Raw genomic sequence first — 19,176 nt, 5'->3', positions numbered from 1 at the left:
TAAAGGAAGAGCACCATTAAGAGTTAGTTGTGTCCTGAGGGGAGGAAGCCACAGATACACACTTGGGGATAGTTCATAAGTCATTCCCCGTGATAAAAAGTCATTGAGGAAGGGAGTTCAGGACCTGTGTGAGCTAAGAAACCAGGTGAGGAGCTAGGGAAGGAGAGTTCCTTTCTTTCACCACAATAAACTTGAAAATTAGCCTCACAGCACAGGATGTGGTGGTTGGTATATGCACGTGCTTAAAAGACAGAATACAATTTTGAGCTCAGAAAGCTAGTGTGGGTGTAGGAGCTATCCAGCTCCATGTAAACATCCCACAACTATCTCTGGCTGACTGCTGGACAAAAGTTGTGGATATATACTCAGTGCAAGATGCTCTTTGCCTTTAGAGAACAGCCTTAGGTCAACAAAAGGTTTTTCCTAATGAGATGGTCAGTTTCATGCACACTCATTCTCTGCCTGCCATATCTCCCCCAAAGCTTCAACTCCATTGGCTTTGTGCATTATTCACAGACTCGTCTCCTCCACTGAGCTCCTTCCTCAGCAGTCCTAGGGCTCTGCAGTCTCTGGGGAGCCTATAGCATCTTCTTACCTTTGGTGCATCAATTTATAAAGTTACTGGGGTGTTACAGGGCAGTGGAGAAATGGGAACTAAAACCTACAGGGCAAGAAGAGCCAAAGCACCCAAAGACCCAATGTATGTGGAGATTGAGGAATTTTGGTGATGGCAAAGTGTAAAGAACAGAGAGGAACTTCAGATCATCTAACATGTTAACCTGCTCCTTTACTAGACTCAACCCTTTGAATGCCAGTTGCTGGGAATCACAGCTGTCACACTCAGGTTCTGCTTGTGAGCTTCCCATAGGCATCCGGGTGGCCACTGTAAGAACAGGATGATGGACTTAGATGGGCCATTGGCCTGATCCAGCAGGGCTACTCTTATGTTCCTTAGGATCAAAGGTGTCATCATGCTGTTTGTCATACAAGGATGTCAGAAGGGGGCAGGCTGAGTTTATGAACACATCAGTCAATAGTTGGGCTGGAGCCTCAGGGATGTCACAACTGAATTCAGAGTGGGAGTTTGTGGTGCCTGTTCAAACTGCTCCTGTCCTCTCTTGTAGATGTCTTCAGCCATCCTAGACATGCAATTTTCTCTCAAGAGGGTAAGTCTATATTTGTCACTCTATCAATAGCATCTTTCTCTAGAGCAGCCTTCTCCAACTTGGGCCCCTCCAGAGGTGTTGGACTACAGTTCCCATTAGCCCCAGCCAGCAAGGCCAATAGTCAGGAGTTGTAGTCCAACAACATCCAGATGGCACCAGGTTAGGGAAAGGCGCCTTAGAATAAGTACTTCAACAAAGTCAGGGCAGGTTTTGCCTATTTTTAGAAAATGAAACAGCTATTATTTGCATGGTGGTGGTTGTTGTTTTGCTTCCATAAGACCCCCGTACTCACAGGAGGCTGCCAACTTCAATGACTTAAGGGAAAGGGAAACAAAAGTTGATGCCTCTTGCTGTTCTTGGTTTTATGAGCAGCAGGAGGTGTTTGTGAGCAGTACAAGTAGCCTGGTCCAGCTCTCCCTGTATCGCTGTGAACTCTACGGCAAAGCCTGTGCCGAATGTTGCCTTGCTAGAGACCCCTACTGCACCTGGGATGGCAAGTCCTGCAGGCCCTACCTGCTCACCAAAAAAAGGTGAGGCCCCACTTTATGCCCCTCTCTCTTTGGAGGGGTGCCCCTTTGCCCTTTATACACTTCCTTGTATTCAGGACATGGGGTGGGTGGGATGAGGGTTCAATCGACACATGAACAAGTGCTATGACTGTGTTGTCTAGATGGCCAGACAACAGTGTCAACCATTTAAATTGGACAGTCTGTGCATTCTGGCCTTGCCTAATCTGCCCGGCTTCCCACTTCAGCAAGGGATCAGTACCTAAGCACAGGTCCCTTGCATTCATTCTCCAGTGCCAGCTGCTTTTTGCCTATGCACCTATTGGCCATGGGAAAATGAAACTTATACTGGGCATTAGGTTCTGCTCTTATCTGGGAGACTGATGTAGCAGCCCCATACTTCCCTCCTTTGTCACCAGAACCTTAGAAGGAAAAGGCCGAGGAAGGAAATGCTTCTCGTACCACAACAACGGGGAACCCTGTGGCTCCCCAGCTGTTGGACTCCAAATCTAACCAGCCCCAGCCCCACAGGGGATCATCAGGGATGATTTGAATTGGGGTCCAACAACATCTGGAGGGGCCACTGGTTAGCCACCCCTGCCATATAAGGTGAGATGCTCACCACTTCATCATGTTGGAATGGAGATGAATGGTGGAGATGCATTGTCTCCTGTGCAAAGCATAACAAAACCAACGGGAGATGAAATTGCAGGGAACTGAAGAATTGGGTGCCATCACCATCCACTCCCTTGCCTGAGCTCTATTATCCTGACACACAGCTCTGGCATGCATTGCCTATTAATTGAGTTTGTCAGTCTTCTTAAAAGAATCAAGGTATGCCTGGTCATCCCTGAAACCTGACTTAAGCATATGCACTGGCTGTCTTCTTTGCAGGCGAGCACAGTGCCAAAATGTGCTGAAGGCCAACCCAATCAGTCAATGCCAGGACACTGCAAAAGGTGAGTCACAGGGCATTCCTTGGGCACACCAATGAGCTGATTAGTCCCTACCATGCACAAAGAGAACATTACCTACAGCTGTTCAGTGCTGGGAAAATGTCAAAAACCACCTAACACAGGCCCTTGTGCCAAAGCAGGCTTTAGTATACCTCAGTATTAGCCCTGGCGAGAAGCTTATCCAGTCTCCTCTTGATCTTGCTCAGTGCTGACAGGGTGATTAACCCACAAAACACATGCTTAAGTGGAGGCGTTTTAAACACAGAGCCCAAGCAAGACCACCTGGGAAATGGCATTCATCTTGTTTAAAGTGCCCGTTGATTTACATTGTATTTTGCAGCTGTCAAGAGCCATTAATGATTAATCTAGCCACAGCTGCTGAAACGTTGGACAAATCTAGGTGCTCACCTGAGTTTCCATAAACACTGTCAGGTTTGGATTTAGGCATCGATATTAATGTAAACCAAGCATTTGATTCTGGTTTGTGCAGCTTCCAATAAATGGGATTCATGTTGCTTTACGAAGAATCCTTATTCTGCACCTATAATATAGGCCCACGTTCTGAGCCTCTGTAGGTGTAAAACAGACGAGTTAACACATTTATCATTGCACAGTTCCATTATAGTAACTCCCACTTCGGACTTGGCTAATGCTGCACTCTAAATTGCCCACCTACAAAAACTGCAGATAAGCAGCTCTCTGTTTTGTACTCTCAGAAGGAAAAGAAGTTTCTCTAAACCTGACAGTTCAGTCACTCTCACATTTTCTTTTCTCAATATGGTGGGTAGTAGTTAAAATAAATATTTCAAATGAAATTTAAAATAGTATCTTATATCTAAAACACACACACACGGATTTCGCATTGGGGTTACTTTTTCCTCCTATATTTAGCTTTTTTTGTATTTAGTGCAAAGTGCATAGGCTGGTATAGCGCAGTGGGGAGGAGAGCCTGGCTGGGAGTCCAGAGTCTGTGAGTTCAAATCCCCGCTTGTGTCTCCTGGGTGTTAAGGGCCAGCTAAAGATCACTGCCACATTGAGTGGCTCAGGGGTTACGTGCCCTGCCACCTGTGCAGCCGTGGGCAAGCTGTCTCCAGGAGCCCAGTTGCCCCCCAGCTGGCAGTTGCGGACAAGGAAGGGGCTGGTTTGTGCAGCTGTGGCAAGCTGAGCAGGCCCTAGCCAGCTGGGGAGGACTAGCCTCAGAGGGAGGCAATGGTAAACCCCCTCTGAATACCGCTTACCATGAAAACCCTATTCATAGGGTTGCCATAAGTCGGGATCGACTTGTCCATTTCCATTTCAATGCAAAGTGCAAGAAATTTCTTCTTGATCAGGGATTCCCAAGGGTAGTCATGACTACCTTCAACCAGTGGGGACTTTGGCTGTAGCTAAGAGCAAGGTTTTTATCAGAGCCAAAAGGGGAGGACAGTATTGGCTTCCTCCTCCAGCTGTGGCTCTTCCCATGTTGTAAACACCTTTCAAGGGTCCTCACCCCACCCCGGCCTTCAGGAGCAGCTTTTTGGGAGAACAGGGGGCCTGCAATGGGAAGAAGGTGGGACAACCTCATTCTTCAAGTTAAGGAGGATCTAAGTGAATGAATGGAGGAGATGCACAACCCTACTGTTTATACAGGTGTTTAAACTCAGGAGAGCACTCACATTCCCTGCTAAACTGCAGGAAGGTATTTCACAATCTTTTTCTCTCAACCCTCAGAGGAGGGGGAAGAATCCAGGGAACAATTAGTCAACTCTTTGATATGGTAATACAATCTTTATCTTCCTTGGAGGAAAGCATTTAATGATTACCAGAGCTTAAACATTAAATTTTAAGTTCACAGATGATCTGTAAGAGAAACTCCAAAGTCCACAGTTGGGTATTACCTTTATTAGGACCAACCAAAAAGTCTAAAAAATGTGGAAAGCTCCACATTTGAGTTCTCCAGAACTCTTCATCAGACAAGTTTTTACACAAAACGGGGTGGTGGGAGGATTTTTTTAAAGAAAAAAGTACAAAAATTAGGCCAGAGCCTGTAGCCATGAGGCCTGCTTGTATATTCAGTTCCAGGATGTGTACTATGTTGTGCATTATAGTGACAACCGAATGATGTTTGAGTAAAAACCGAATGCAAAGGACTGCTGAATAAATCAAGTGGGCCCCACCGTAGTCAGAGGGCAGCCACGTGACACCAATTAGTGTTCAATCTGCAAAGCTGAAAAAGATCGTATTTAACACAACACAAGGGGTAACGACCCTGGTTATCGCTTTCCACAATATCAAGGAGCCTGTGTTGAATGCCACTGCACAGAGAGCTAAACAAAATAATAAAGGATTCATATGCAGTTTTGAGAAAGGCCTTCACTACTGTTTAGAATTTTGGGTCTGGCAACATCCTCCAAAGACCGGAGTTTGAGACACTACATTACTACCAATATCCTCAGAATGCTGAATACCAGCAGTCAAGAAATGTCTAATCCTCCATACATATATGACTTACTAATCAAAGAGGTGAGATCTTTGGTGAGTTTTTAAGAAATTCATTATATGAATTCACACAGACTTTAGTTTGTCAGGGTGGAGACACTATATTGTTACATACACTATAAATGCCCCACAAATGCTTTTCAAAAGATATTTCTAAGTCTTTGTAAACTATGAATAAACCTAAGTGCAATGCAGATTTACACATATGCAAATCATTACAACACTAAAAAGACATTCAGTGTGTAATTTTGGGAATAAATAGACTTATGTATATATTTTTTGCTGTTTGTATTTGAAACACCCTTCAGTTATTTATTTCATGTTTGAAATAGCCTTGAGTTTCTATTTTTGTTTTAAATTATTTCTAAAAAAGTTTGTCCAGCTTTGTGCTTAGAGAAAACAGAATAGTTACTTGAAGGATACAGACTGCTACATGGTGGGGCCTTCTTGTGTTGTCGCATTGTAGTGGATCATTTCTCATATAGCGTCCCATGTCAAAACTTGTCTCTTTAAGGGGAATGGTTGGGGTGTAACAGAGAGAGGCCTAAAGGGATATCTTTTTATGTATCTCCTATTGAATATTATGAGAAGTGAAAGCAACTAGGTTTTCCCGCCCTTTCCCCCCTCTCCTTTTTCCTCAGTTTGTAGCAGAGCTTAGTTTTGTTGTAAGCCAAGTTTGTGAATTAAGTGTTAAAGAAGGCAAGCCTCCAAGAACCATTATTCCTGTTAAGAAGACCGTAGCTGTTTCAATATTCTTTCTGTACTGATAAGCAGCTGTGGTTGCATGAGAGGTAGAAAGTCATCAGGTGTAGCTTTCCCTAGCAAAGAGGTATAATGGCACAGCATTATATAAAGCACAGGAGGCTACCTTATACAGAGCTAACTCTAACTCAGCATTGTGTATGGTGCCTGGAGGTTGCTCTGCTGGGTCTTTCCCAGCCCTACCTGGAGCTGTGAGGGACTAAAACTGGGACCTTGGCCATGCAAAGCAGGTGCTTTACTCACTGAGCTACAGCTCCTCCCCTAAGGAAAGGTACAGAAGTAGGGTAGAGGAGGGCGCTGGGCATTCGACAGAATCGGCATAGTGGCTCTACCAAATGCTCGTTTCTAAGAGTGCACACCACAGAACAAAAAGGGTTGGGTTTGGCGTTGAGAGAGGAGGGGCATGACATTTCTCTCTAGCCGCAGGGACTTATCACTTGACAATGGTCCACCCAACGTTTGGGTAGAGAATAAGACAGTGATTTTCTTCCCAGTTCCCTCTAGTCACCCCCCTGCACCTCTCTCCTTTTCATGCAGGAACCTCCACAGCTGAAGAAAAAGTGGTATTTGGTGTGCAGAACAACTCAACATTTCTTGAGTGCCTTCCACATTCCCCTCAGACCACAATTCGTTGGCTTGTTCAACGCAGCAACATGGCGGTCCTGGAGGAGGTACTGGGGGGTGGACGGGGGGGCGCTCACTGAGGCAGAAGGTGGTTACTGCGGCCCTGGAGGAGCAATGGGTACAAAGGGCTCCACTACTGCAGAGAGAAGAGCTGCCCTCCCTCTGGGCCAGGTTACTAAACAGAGATTGTCTGTGTTCCTTGCAGATTGAGAGCACCGGCCGCTTCTCCGTCTTAGAGCAAGGGCTGCTCATTAGTCAGCTGACCCAAGAGGATGCTGGCATGTACCAGTGCCAAGGGGTGGAGCACTCCTTTTCCCAAACTCTCACCTACTACAGCCTGCGCATCATCAGGCACCGGGCCATGGAGGCTTTAACTTCCAGGCGGAGCAAGAGCACAGAGGAAGCAGAAGGCCAACGTAGCCCTGTCCCTGCATCAGAGGTGCAGCCCCATTACAAAGGGTACTCGTGGGGCTTGGGAGCACCTGGCACCAATCTGGATGAGTTTTGCAATGCTCTCCAGCGGAGGAAAAGGCGTAGACAAAAGGGCTGGGCCCCGAAGTGGCAGCAGCATCCCTTAGAAAGTAAGGGAGGCCGAGTGCGTCGGCAGCCTGGGCCCCGTAATGGTGTTATGCTAGCTTAAATTCAGAGTGCACACTGATGTGATAAACCCAACAGGACTCCCTAAGCACACTCTCTTGGGTCCATTCAGCCACTCAGCCTTACACAGACACATCTGCAGCATCAGAGCCTCCAGCCTCCCCTTGCCAGCATGGCCTTCCTCAAGCTGAAGCTCTGGGGGGGTTTGCCCCCTCCCTTCCCTTGCGTACCCAAGGACGAAAGAAGACGATAGCAAAGTGTACAGGCAGCCAAACAGGGCTGCCTGAGGAATGCGGTGGGAACACCCTTCCCAGCCTATGTCAGGCAGGACAAGCCAACTTGCCACGAGGCAAACCAGGCAAGACCACTCTTCAGTGCAGATCGGACAAGAGAACTTTATGCTCTTTACACATCATAAAACACGGATTTTGTACAGCTCACTTTGTTTTCCTAATAAATGACGGCCATTAACAAGAATGGAGATACCAGTTTCTGACAAGCCTTTTATACATCTGCCATTTGCACAATGGACATTTGCAACTGTGCATATGATAGAAATGTGTACACACCAATGGGCTGGATGTGGAATTGGGCAGGGGTAGGTGCTGTGTTATGAAAAAATACAAAATTGTGAAAAAGAGGACCTTTCCCTGCTAGGCCAATGTTAGGTGGGATGATGCAGTGGAGTGATGACAGAGAAATTGCATTTCTTTAAGACTTGGCGCTGCTTCACCGTTCATGCAGCGACAAATGGGTTTCCTCTGTACGTATACATGGCCAGAAGAGGAAGCCAATCCAACTCACTGGTGGTGTCAGCAGCTGCAAAGGTGCATTTGTCTTATGCACATGCTAACATTTTACAGTATTCATGCAAAAGTGTGTAAATGTGTGAGGCAGTCTTCTGTTGCTGACAGTGGGCAGATCACTCTCAATGCCCAGGTCTGCTTTAGCAAAGAACAATTTAACGAACGATCTGCCCTATCCCAATGGCTTTGTTTTAACCTTCTACCGTTGCCTTTGGTGCCTTTTTCCTGAACTGGCTCTTGGGAGAGGGACCATCATAGCTCACTGACAACAATGCTTTGCACACAACAAGAGCATGGGTTTAATGACCAGCATTGCCAATTTTAAAAATGGGTAATACAGAACTAAGGAGGACCACTTAACTGAAATCATTGCATCTGTTTTGAGCTAACACTGTGACCAGACTGAAGGTCAAGATACGGGCAGGTGAAGTGAGAGGGTGGAAGAGGTGACCACCTCAACCTTTGGCATTTTTTCATAGTGGCAGGTAATGTGCCAGCTCCTCATCTGCTTTACTTTTCTAGAAACACCGGACTAGCTGCCTCATACCAAGTCAGGCCATTGGTCCATCTAGCTCAAGTACTGTCTACTACAGCGGTTCCCAAACGTCTCCCCATGGACTACTTGAAAATGGCTGAGGGTCTTAGCGGACCACTTAACCACTTTCCTGCATGTTGTAGCAATTGTAACACGCTGTGCTAGGTGCTATATCTTTTTAACTTGTATTTTCATTGCTTCTTTTTATTTCTTATATTGTATTTCAATTTGAATTCCATAGAATTTGATAGAATTCAAATGGTAAGTGTTCCTCACAGACAAACCATGGACAACCTGAATGAAGTTCACGGACCGCTGATGGTCTATGGACCACAGAGTTTGGGAACTCCTGGTCTACAGTGACTGGCAGTGGCTCCCTGGGGTTTCAGGCAGAAGCTTGAGCCTGAGCCTGGGAACTTCTGCATGCAAAGCATGTGCCATACCCGCTGAACTAAGGCTCCTTATTGGAACATTTTCAACCACAAGATACTAATTTGAAAATTGTGAGGTAATTACCAAACAGTTTTTTATTAAACAATATTTTAGAGTTAATATTAACTGTTAATATTAACACAGGGTTCAGGTGGGAGAGTCTTAATTTCGAACTAGACCAGACTCCATTATGACTCACAATTTAAATGCAGGTTTGGTTAGGACATCCCAGTCGTGTTGAAGTTGTGCACTTCCATACTCACCTCTCATTTTGATCCATCAAAGGAAGCCCATCTCAGTATCTGCCAGGAGAAACTGAACCAAAATGTAAAAGAATGCAACAACAACAAAATTACATCAGATGCTGGCATTAACATTCAATAGCTTTTGATTAGAATAAGGTATCATTGGATAACTGGATGTGCAAAAAAAATAAATTGACAGCATTTTGATCAGGATCATCACACACCTAGAACAGTATTACATAGAACGTCCGACTTCCCAAATATTCAAATTCACCTCAGTCAAGCACATTTTGAGTTTACTTGGCAGAACATGATTTGGTTAGCACTGTCTACCATGAATGCCCAAATCGGTAGTGGAAAACAGGTTTGATTACCTTCAACTGTTCTTTAAAAAGGGTTTTCTGGGCAGGTATACATGTAGGAATGACAAGTCTCCAAACAGGATGTAAGGTGCTGTTCCCTAGGCTAGAACTGTATCACCCCATGTGCAAGAAGAGTCAAGTGTTAGGGTTAGCATCCTTTTCCACAACAACTGAACAGGAGAAGCACACAGAAGATTTGTCATTTGTTCTGCTTCAGACAATTTCAACAGGCCCACTCTGAGCATGACTTAGTTGAATATTACCTCTCGAAACCACCACCTCCTATTTGAACCACTGAAGGTGAAGCAGAAAAAGAAAATGGTGATTTCCTATGAAATCTCTAGTATCTGACACCTTAATATTAGGTAAGCAATAGCCTTTAACAACAGACTATTCTAGCAATAAACAGGAGAATTCACAGGTCTTTCCATTGTGTAAGACGGGGTGGGGAACCTTTTCTTGCAGGTGGGCAGGATCTGAATCTCCCCATCCCTGGCAGGTCAAATCTGACAGGTGGGCATGGCTGCCCAACCGTCAATTGCTTGACATTACTATGACATCGAGTGATGCTGTGTTTTGAAGCAAGGGCTGTTTGAAAGCCTTTTGCAAGCAGCTCTGCAGTGCTCTTTGAACCTCCTGTTTTTGGAGGTTCAAAGGGCAGCACTGTGAGGAAGTGGCTTGCATTGAAACCTCTGCTAAAATTGAGATTTTTCCTCTCCATTTTAACAGTGGTTTCAATGGAAACTATTTTCCCCTTCTGGAGCAAGGCATGCTCCCACCGCCCACTGGCAGGATGGTACTTTGCTCCAGCAAAGGAACAAGCCAGAGTTCACTAGAAGTTTCCAGTTCTTCCTTTGAATTGTTCCCTGCCCCTGCCTGCCCCACACCTGACATCATGAACATCAGGTGTAGGGTGAGTGGGCATGGCTTGCCCAAAATGGCCTTGCAGACCAAATCTGGAGGCTTAGCAGGCCAAGTTTAGCCCATGAGCTGGAGATTCCCCACCTCTAGTCTAAGACAGCATTCCCCAACCTATTGCCCTCCAATTGGTTTAAACTACAACTTCCATCAGCCCTAGCAAACATAGCTAGTGGTCAGGGTTGACAGGAGTTGTAGTCCAAAACATCTGAAGGGCACCAGGTTGGGGAAGGCAGGCCTAAGAACCATAATTTTTCTTTCATACCGTGCATCATTTAGTGGCTGAAGCTTGTGCTAAAGAACAAGGGCAGAGTAGGAATGACAATCTGAAGTACTCCAATGTAGGGAGTGGCTGAGAGATCTGAATTTTGTGATCCATTTAATAGCAGAGTGCTTCCTCAACGGCACCTACAACAAAACAGCATTCACAGCTTATACTGACAATGGTTGTGTGTCTTGGATATTCTTAGGGGTTTTAGGCCCATCACTAACCTGAGAGCTGCCTCAAGGCTTCTTCGGTGAAAGCCTGTTTCAACAAATGCTCACTCTGTAGAAAAAGGTTAGTACACTAGTAGAAAAAGTGGGTTGAAACTCAAGTGATGGCAAATATCCACTTCTTCACAGGAGGTAGGCTGTCCATCATTCAGACTCTTTAAAAGTGGATGGCTGATCCCAGCGCTGATTATTACTGAAATAAACTCTGCCCCTTCAAGTATCAAATAACCACCACCTTCCACCAATTTTAGAGACAGACACTGTGATACAGCTAAAGTTAGCTATGGTTTAAGTATCTTTAAAATCAATTAAACAAGTTAGTTGCATGTAGCAAGTCACATTGCTTTCAAGCGACCCAGCAGCAACTAATTTCAGCTGGATTACAGCCAGAGTATATCTATGCTTGAAAACAAACATCAAATTCATTCCAGACCAAAATCCATTGGACTGTTTGTAATGTTTGAAGTTTATTTTTTTTTAAAAGAAAGAGAATTGATAGGCATTATACCAACTTACAATTTATTATTTTTTTAAAAAATGACATGAAACACAAGTAAAAATAAATACATCATATAAACAACAAAATTGTTCAATGTCTCTGTTCTGGGAGATTGGGCGAGCGCATCCCATTAGACAGAGAGATGAGGGAAGCACATGACCCACGTGTGCCGACCAGCCGACCAACTGACCCTGCTACAGAAATGCCATTTTTTCCCAATTACAAAAGACAGGCCACAAACTAGAGGCGGAACAGAAACAAACTAAGGAAACCATTGGATTCACTCAGCTCCCATGTACAAATGGATTTAATGGAGGGACAGAGAACAGAAGCTGGGAAATTAATAATATAGAACCCAAGAAACAAAGCAGCTGTGGGCAGCTGTTAGTGGTCTTGTTTCAACACAGAGCAAAAGAAGAAAAAGAACCCCGTCCACCCCCTCTGCCAGCTTCTCCCATTCATTGCTGATCCACCCTGAACTGGCAGCATCTTCCCACCTATCCAGAAAATTTGCTTTCTTCTTTGAGTTACAGGGAGCTAACATTCCCACAAGGACTAAATGCCCTTTTGCTTGTACATCAACAGGCTTGGTTTAATATGGTTTTGGTGTTAAAGAAAAAATGCAAGACTTTATTGTTATTTTATTGGTGTATATTTTTCTGTTCAGTGGGTCCACAGATAATTTTCTCCAGTTTAATTGTACATCTTGTACAGTGCAGTTTAATTGCAGTGGCTAAAACAAGATTTCAGCACAAATACATGTAGAATTTTACTGCCTTGCCATGAAATCTTCCCATGAACAATTGCACTGCTATCATTTGATCCCATAATCAGGGTAACACAATATGAATCAGCTTTCTTTGAATCTAGCAATACAGCCATGATGAGAGAGGATGTCTGTATATTGCAGACGTCTGGCAGCCTTACTTGGGGCTGCGGTCAGATTTCGTCTCCTTAAAACTGTGCCTGAAACAGCAGCCCACTTAACTTTGTCTCGAGCTCAGCCGGAGCCAATGGGCTGGTTTGAACACAACACTAAACCATACTTTAGTGCAGCCCTCAGACTAATTTCAGGAGGGTTGAGGAAGAGGGCAGAAGGGGGGGAAATTGAATGAGGAGCCCTCTCCCAGCAATTGCTTTAGCCTCTGACAGGAGCGATGTGTTTCTTCCCTGGCAGACTGCTGTGCAGGGTAGAAGGACAGAGAAGGGAGTGGCCTCGCTCCAGCCTACCTAAGACTGGCATATGGCCCTAACAAATTACGCCTGAGGGAATGTGGCCCCTCAACAGAAAATAAGTTTCCCCACCCCTGCTTTAGGGTAATGAGAATGCACCTGGGCCATCCTTGGGCTCACATGCCCCCCACTCTGGCATGGCTGCATTCACTTCAGTTTTAAATTAACTACAGCTTGCTGCATTGTTCAAACTCAGACAAGCTAATCGTTAACTATGGTTTGTTGAAACAAGTCAACTTCAAACCACAGTTGAAGAAGTTGGATTGTTTCAAAAAAGAACACCATAGTTAGATTAAGCAGTTTAGAGTTCGGTCATAATAGTAAACTGTGGTTTAATCTAAAACAGAAGTGGAAATTTCCTGTGTCCTCATAGCTGCACTAAAAGAGAGGGAAACACACGAACCCAAGGTCTGATCCTCATAACTCTTAACCATGAGTTAGTGTTATGTGCAAACCAGGTGACTGCATACAAAGCCTGCCCTCACCTGGCAAAGCCCATCCTGGTTTCTATCTCTTGGTCATATGAAAGTGTGGTAAAGAGACAGCACCCAGAAATTAGTACACATGCATACATATACATACAACTCTTAGGATGGTTGTGGTTGAAGTCCCCCAGTTCTATGCCCACAAAATGAATGAAAGCTATCCATCAGAGGCATTATGTGTCCAAATAAAATCTTGATCAGTTTAAAATTGTATACTGCCCAAAGCTGGAGCAGAACGGAGAGTGCACTTATCAAGGTTGGGAAACATCACAGTTTAAGGTCACCTCTTTCCCCATAGCATTTATTAAAGGGGTCAAGTTTCATTCTGTACCACTTAGACTGAATAGTGTTGCTCTAAGCTGCTGCAGAAATGCTACAGTATATGGAAATCACCTTGCAATGGACAACACAGCCTGAAAAGGGTGGTCCACATGCTCCTGGTGTGTGCAAGAGCATCCTATGGCCTTAGCCACGTGCATCTAGGATCTGTAGTAGCATCTGTAAAAAGCTAAACAGCACAAGTTAACACCCTCAATTCTTTTGTTGTCTAAAATGTTGCAGTTCAAGTCACAAAGGTCCAAGCAGAGCCCATCAGGGTTAGCAACAGGAATCTAGCCAAGAGTTAGCAAGAAAAAGTGACTGTACTGTCAAGGACCACCCAGTGCCTAAGGGTGGCTCCAGAGATCTCTCTACAACACAAACCATAGATACTATTTTTGAATGGCCACTACATTCCTCGGGATTGCAGCTGCATCAAGGAAGGGACCTTTCTGACCTTCTGCTATGTAAGTCACAAAGCCATTCTCACTGAGCATTCACTGCCCTTCACAAAAAGGCACAGCAGTCACCCCTTGGTTATGCTGTCAGAAGCCACAGCTTTACAGGGGAAGGTGAACACCTGGGAGAGATGAAGTATTTTGAGAAGCAGGGTGTTTTGTGCCCTCTGGGAGCAACAAGGGCGTACAGCAGAAGAGTGTCCTCTTCACTCCCACTCTGGCAATGGGATTTTCTCTCAGCAAGCACTGGGGAATGAACATTTCAATCACTTAGAGACAAAAATCAGTTTAACTCCCTATAGGTGGGAAACAGACCCAGCTCAGGCACTTGCTGAAGTAGAGGCATCCATCCCAACAAATGTACTTCTCTCCAAAGTTTACAGAAAGTGACTGGTCTAATGGAAGGTATTAAGAGAGATAGGGAGGTGGACTGAAGTTTGTCAGTCATGCAATTACATTCTCAAGCTTTCTGCTAACATTAGAAGGTTAGCTGAGAGAGAGAGAGAGAGAGAGAGAGAGAGAGAGAGAGAGAGAGATGTGCATAGACAGACAGACAGACATTTTATAGCTTTCTTAACCAAGTACAAAAGCCAGTTTTTCAAAATAAGGTCTTTTAAAACCTAAATAATGCATGTGATGCAACACTGCCATCCAGTGGCTAGCGTTGTAAGTTACAGGCATACACCATTTCCTACAACTAAAGTTACCTTCCATTCCTATTTAAAAAGGTGGTTACTGTTGGGTAACGCCAACAGTTACAAGGCCTAGTTTACTTAATCCCAGATGTATCTATTCCCCTATTACAGTGAGGATGTGCTAAAAACCTGTCTGGTCTGGTGAGCCCTTTGTACATTCTTCAAAAGAAACAACAGAATCAGAAAGAAACACAGTTTGAAGAAACAGACAGAATACAGAAATGTTTGCCTGTTAACCTGTCCTGTCAAATTTGTGATTCAGCTGAAACAAAGACAGGAACTGGCAGGATGTTTCAGGTTATTATTAGCTATGCTGTAAAAAACACCATGCACTAAAGACTCGGTCTGCCTGAAACCGACAGAAACAAATATCCTTGCTTAGGCTTCAGCTGCTCTGAATCCTGGCTGCTCAAGCAAGATCCCACCTTTCCTATCATCCAGTCCCCAAGTCCACTTAGAGGGTTGCAAAAGACAGCTGAGTTTACAGTACAATCAGTGCCATCATATTTTGCATGGGGTGGACACATACAAGTCACAAAAGGGCATGACTCACAGACGTACTATGGCCAAGTCTGGAGAAATGCGAATGGACACCATCAATTAATTTGCTTTGCTAGTTTTGTGGGGGGTTGTGTTTGTGTGTGTGTGTTTTATTCCCATGGTGCATCCAAAGACAAGTTGTCCAGAAGTTTGCTCAGAACCCCTCGGTTGTCAACTCCTAGGATATGTTCAAGAAGAAAGCACTATTTTAATGTTTTTATTTTAAAATAATTAAAGTAATTTGCATAGCTAACTGTAAATCTAAGGCTTCTACGGATGGTGAAGTCAGGTCCAACGGACAGCATCCCAGAAACAGAGACAGTCAGAAAGCCCAACATTACATGCTTATTAATGGTTCATACAAGCACACGCACACACATGTACACTGAGAGCTTTCCGATCTGTCTGACACACAATTATGTAGAACACCTGGCCACTGTCTCTTGAAGTGTGGGTCTTGGCAGACCGTCAGCAGTGTGGACAAAGGCTGAATTCTCACACTACCGTTGTCAAATTCTGTGGTGTGGAGAGGTTTCCATTTTAACCACCTAATAAAGATCATGCGAGAATGGGGTCTCAACCACTATTCCAAAAAGGCTTGCTTAGCACAAGGCTAAGCAACCCTCCCTCTGGTTCCTTGCCATGGCCAACATGCCATGGGCATTCAGTGCCTCCCTTCCTTTCCCTGGAATGCTAATGCTTTAAAAGCCTGAAGAAATGAAAACTGAGTACCTGGTGCTACCCTTTTAAGAGAGGCTGTGGGGACCATTCCACCATCTATGTAGGTATCCCATCCCCCAGCAGAAGGAAAGACAGGCACTGGTCTACCTGTCAAACCCATGCAACTCCCTATCTTCATGAAGCCTTCTATGGAAGCAAGTGACATCTCCTTGCACACACTTGTGGCTACATATAAACAGAATAAGCTTGGACCAGAGCCTAGTCACAGTGTAGAGTGGACTTCACTTCCCAAAGCCTTAACTACGTTCAGCCTCATGATCCACTGGAATGGTGGGAACTTGCTTGAGTCACCAACCTCTCCAACCAACGTGGAGGCACAATTTAACGTCAGCTTTTCTGTTGTCTGGTACGTGGCCCCCTGCAAAGGAAACTGCTAGACACCAAGCAGGGCTCCAGCTAACCCTAACTAACCACCTGCAATGTTGCCACATGTTTCTCTAAAGAGGCACAAGGAGTATAAGGATTGCTGGATGCTTTATCGGTTGAGCAACTGTGGAAACTGACTTTGCGTGTGTGCATGTATGTTCTGTCTTGGTCCTGCACATTGCCTCTGCTTTGGTCAAGCAGTCTGTTTGTCTCCCCAACCCTTCCCCATACAGACCATCCTGAGAACAACCACTGCTTTCTGTAGAGGCCATCGTTTACAGCAAGGAAGAAGGAGAAAAGGAAAAAAATACCAAAATAAATAGTTTGCTTTCCTGAAATAAATTAACAAAACCATTCTGTGGAAGGAGAAGGTCAGTCCAATCACAATGTCAGCCAAAACACAGGCAGCAGCAAGGCTCTCAACTGCACCCCTTTTGTGAGAGGTTGAACTTCCTGTGGTCAACAGGAGCGTGACTGCTGCACTTCCTTTGACTTGCTCCTTAGCAGAGGGAAAGCAATCACCACAAGAAGCTAGAGAGGGAGCTGGGAAATCCTCTTAAATTTCCCCACCAAGCACTACCTCACTAAAAGACTGGTACAAATCCTAACGCCCACCTTGCTGAAGAAGCCAGGATGAAACTTGAGCCTACGAAGATCCTTGCCTTCCAAATCGATCTCTTCGGAAAGGTGGCAGGCAAGCTGCATATCAGGACCGGTTCTCCCTTCCTCCTGATGCCATTCAATAAGGGCCTGGTGAAGACTCCCACCAGACTAGTATGTCTTCAGCTTTCAGACGGATGAAAGACAAAACTGGTTTTCACATAGACCCTGCCCCACCCGCACCCTCCCAACCTACGCATTATATATTGCCTGCTCCTTCCAACCCCGCCTCCCTCCCTCAGTTAATAATGCTATTCATCATCATGTCTCCTAGGGCACAAACTCACCCCCTATTTACCGTGGGGTACTGAACTTTCACAGATAAGGCAGTTCGTGTTTGAGTTATTCCACAGACAAAAACAAAATGTTCAACCCAGTGTCTCCAGCCTAACAAAGGGCACTGAAAAATAATGACAGGCCTCCCTTTCGGACAATACAGAGCGTGGGAGGGAAAGTCAAGGAGGCACTCCTATGGTTTGCAGTATTACTTCCCTCCCACAACCCCCTTGCTCCTCCACACCTGTGGGGTGGGTGTCCATTCAGCACAGTTCCCCATACAAAGCAGATCTTTGACAACTCAATACGCCACCTCCTTCCCAACCTCCTCCACCTCTGCTGTGTCCTGGATGTAAAATCCTGACCCCAGAAAGGTCCAGTGAGGAATTTTTGCCTCCTGGCTGAGTTGAGATCTAACAGAGACTAGGCCCGTTACTTCCCTGTGATCTCTATTACATCATCATCTTTGTCCTCATCATCGTTGGAGCTGCAGCCCACCTCAGAGACCTCATGGGTATCAAATGGAGGCACCTGGGACCGAAGGAGGCCCCCAGCTGGATATCCCGAATGAGAGGACATGAAGCCAGGAAAGGCAGATGCCATGCTCCTGGGAAGGCTGCTGGGCAAGACTGGGGTTGGAAAAGGAGCAAACATCCTGGGCTCAGGCAGGAGTGACTGCGTGAAGGGCAGCGAGTAGTTGGATAGCATCCCCGTCATGGAGGGGTTTAACATGAAAGAGGGGACGCTGGCGGTGGCTGAGGTAGCAGCAGAGGAACTAGCAGTGCCGGCTGTCAGCAGAGGGTCAGTAGTCACAGGAAAGACCAGATGGGGGTCTGATAGCAAACTAGGCAGCTGGTAATAGGAGGAGCCTGTGCCCATGTACAAGGAGTTGCCTGCTTGGGGAGGAAATGGATGGGCAAGGTTGTGGTTTAAAGGGACAGAGGGCATGGTGAACCCACCAGAGACAGGGTACCCACTTTCATAAGGTTGGACCGTTGTTGTCAGTGAGCGCTTCTTCTGCTGCCGATGGGCCTGCTCCTCTGGGCCAGATGGTGAAGCTGACTTGCGCTTGTTCCCTCTTAGGTCCAGCACTGAGTGGCTGTCAACATGGTGGCTGGGGGCTGGCAGGGCTGAAGAGGACGAGGAAGCCAAGCCACGAGTCCCTGCTCGCTGCTCAGTTCCACGAGCTGCTGCGTTGTCTTTCTGGGATGGGTGTCCAGGTACAGTGTTGGTGCTAGGAGAGTTGTGTCTGGACTCACGGGCAGCTGCTGCCTCTGCATACTGTTGCAGTTCACTGATGATTTCAGGGCTGTCGGGGGAGATAGGCCGAGTGAGCTCCTCTGAATTGGGAATCTTGGGCGATGAGGCATTATGTCTGCCATTACTTGTGGATTCAAGAGCTGGACCTTGGGATCCTGTGAACAACAGAGGGATACCAGTAGATAAGGCAGAAAAAGTTGCCTAGGCAGTGTTAGGGTGTCAGAAGGTGGTGTGGCGGGAAAAAAACAGCCTGGCACCCAAAGGTGCAGACTGCTTTGCTGTCAGTTTGCTCACCCATGCTAGCAGGTGGAAAAGTGACATTAAAATTACTAAGAACAGCGTAGGGACTAGGAAAGAGATTTAAAGCACGCTGCATGGTAGATGCTTTATACTGGGAGATGGACAGGGTGAGTGCAATCCTGTCTGTTTTCCAGGATCTCTCGGCAGGTTTTTGATAGTCATGGGTATCTTTGTGAGCTGCCACTGTGCTCCAGGGGTCATTCCTCAAAAATCAGTCTCAGAAAGTGATGCTGGGACACTACTGTTTTACACTGTGGTCTTTAGTCTGAAGCCACTGAGGAAGTCATATGGAGGTCTGTGCTGAAGGTTACAGCTCCACCTCTCTTTTCCAATATGTCTACTGTCTCCTGGCTATAAAAAACCCGTTCCTGACGACTTCAGGAATAGATGTGAGTGAACAAGCTGAAACTTAATTCAGGTAAGAAGGTGGTGCTGTTGGCTAGGAATTTTGGCAGAAGATATA

The 19,176-nt window shown here is 45.6% G+C and overlaps 2 protein-coding genes across 14 annotated transcripts in view; one reads left to right on the top strand and one right to left on the bottom strand.

Moving 5' to 3' along the window:
* Positions 1 to 7,566, top strand: part of LOC133380514 (semaphorin-3D-like) — a 101,903-nt gene extending 94,337 nt beyond the window's left edge. For all 5 annotated transcript variants that reach the window (XM_061617905.1, XM_061617904.1, XM_061617907.1 and 2 more), the window contains exons 14-18: positions 1,125 to 1,166; positions 1,539 to 1,696; positions 2,567 to 2,631; positions 6,406 to 6,539; positions 6,698 to 7,566. In XM_061617905.1, the coding sequence (XP_061473889.1) occupies positions 1,125 to 1,166; positions 1,539 to 1,696; positions 2,567 to 2,631; positions 6,406 to 6,539; positions 6,698 to 7,132 (834 nt within the window). In that variant the 3' untranslated portion in view covers positions 7,133 to 7,566. The remainder of the gene's footprint in view (positions 1 to 1,124; positions 1,167 to 1,538; positions 1,697 to 2,566; positions 2,632 to 6,405; positions 6,540 to 6,697) is intronic.
* A 3,818-nt stretch (positions 7,567 to 11,384) lies between these two features.
* RAD54L2 (RAD54 like 2) overlaps positions 11,385 to 19,176 on the bottom strand; it is a 93,159-nt gene continuing 85,367 nt past the window's right edge. For all 9 annotated transcript variants that reach the window (XM_061617901.1, XM_061617895.1, XM_061617896.1 and 6 more), the window contains one exon: positions 11,385 to 18,568. In XM_061617901.1, the coding sequence (XP_061473885.1) occupies positions 17,586 to 18,568 (983 nt within the window). In that variant the 3' untranslated portion in view covers positions 11,385 to 17,585. The remainder of the gene's footprint in view (positions 18,569 to 19,176) is intronic.

This window comes from Rhineura floridana, chromosome 3 (genome assembly GCF_030035675.1).
Source record: "Rhineura floridana isolate rRhiFlo1 chromosome 3, rRhiFlo1.hap2, whole genome shotgun sequence".
In the NCBI taxonomy this organism is placed as follows: domain Eukaryota; kingdom Metazoa; phylum Chordata; class Lepidosauria; order Squamata; family Rhineuridae; genus Rhineura; species Rhineura floridana.
The sequence above is the reverse complement of the archived record's forward strand: the minus strand, read 5'-3'. Positions and strand labels throughout refer to the sequence as shown.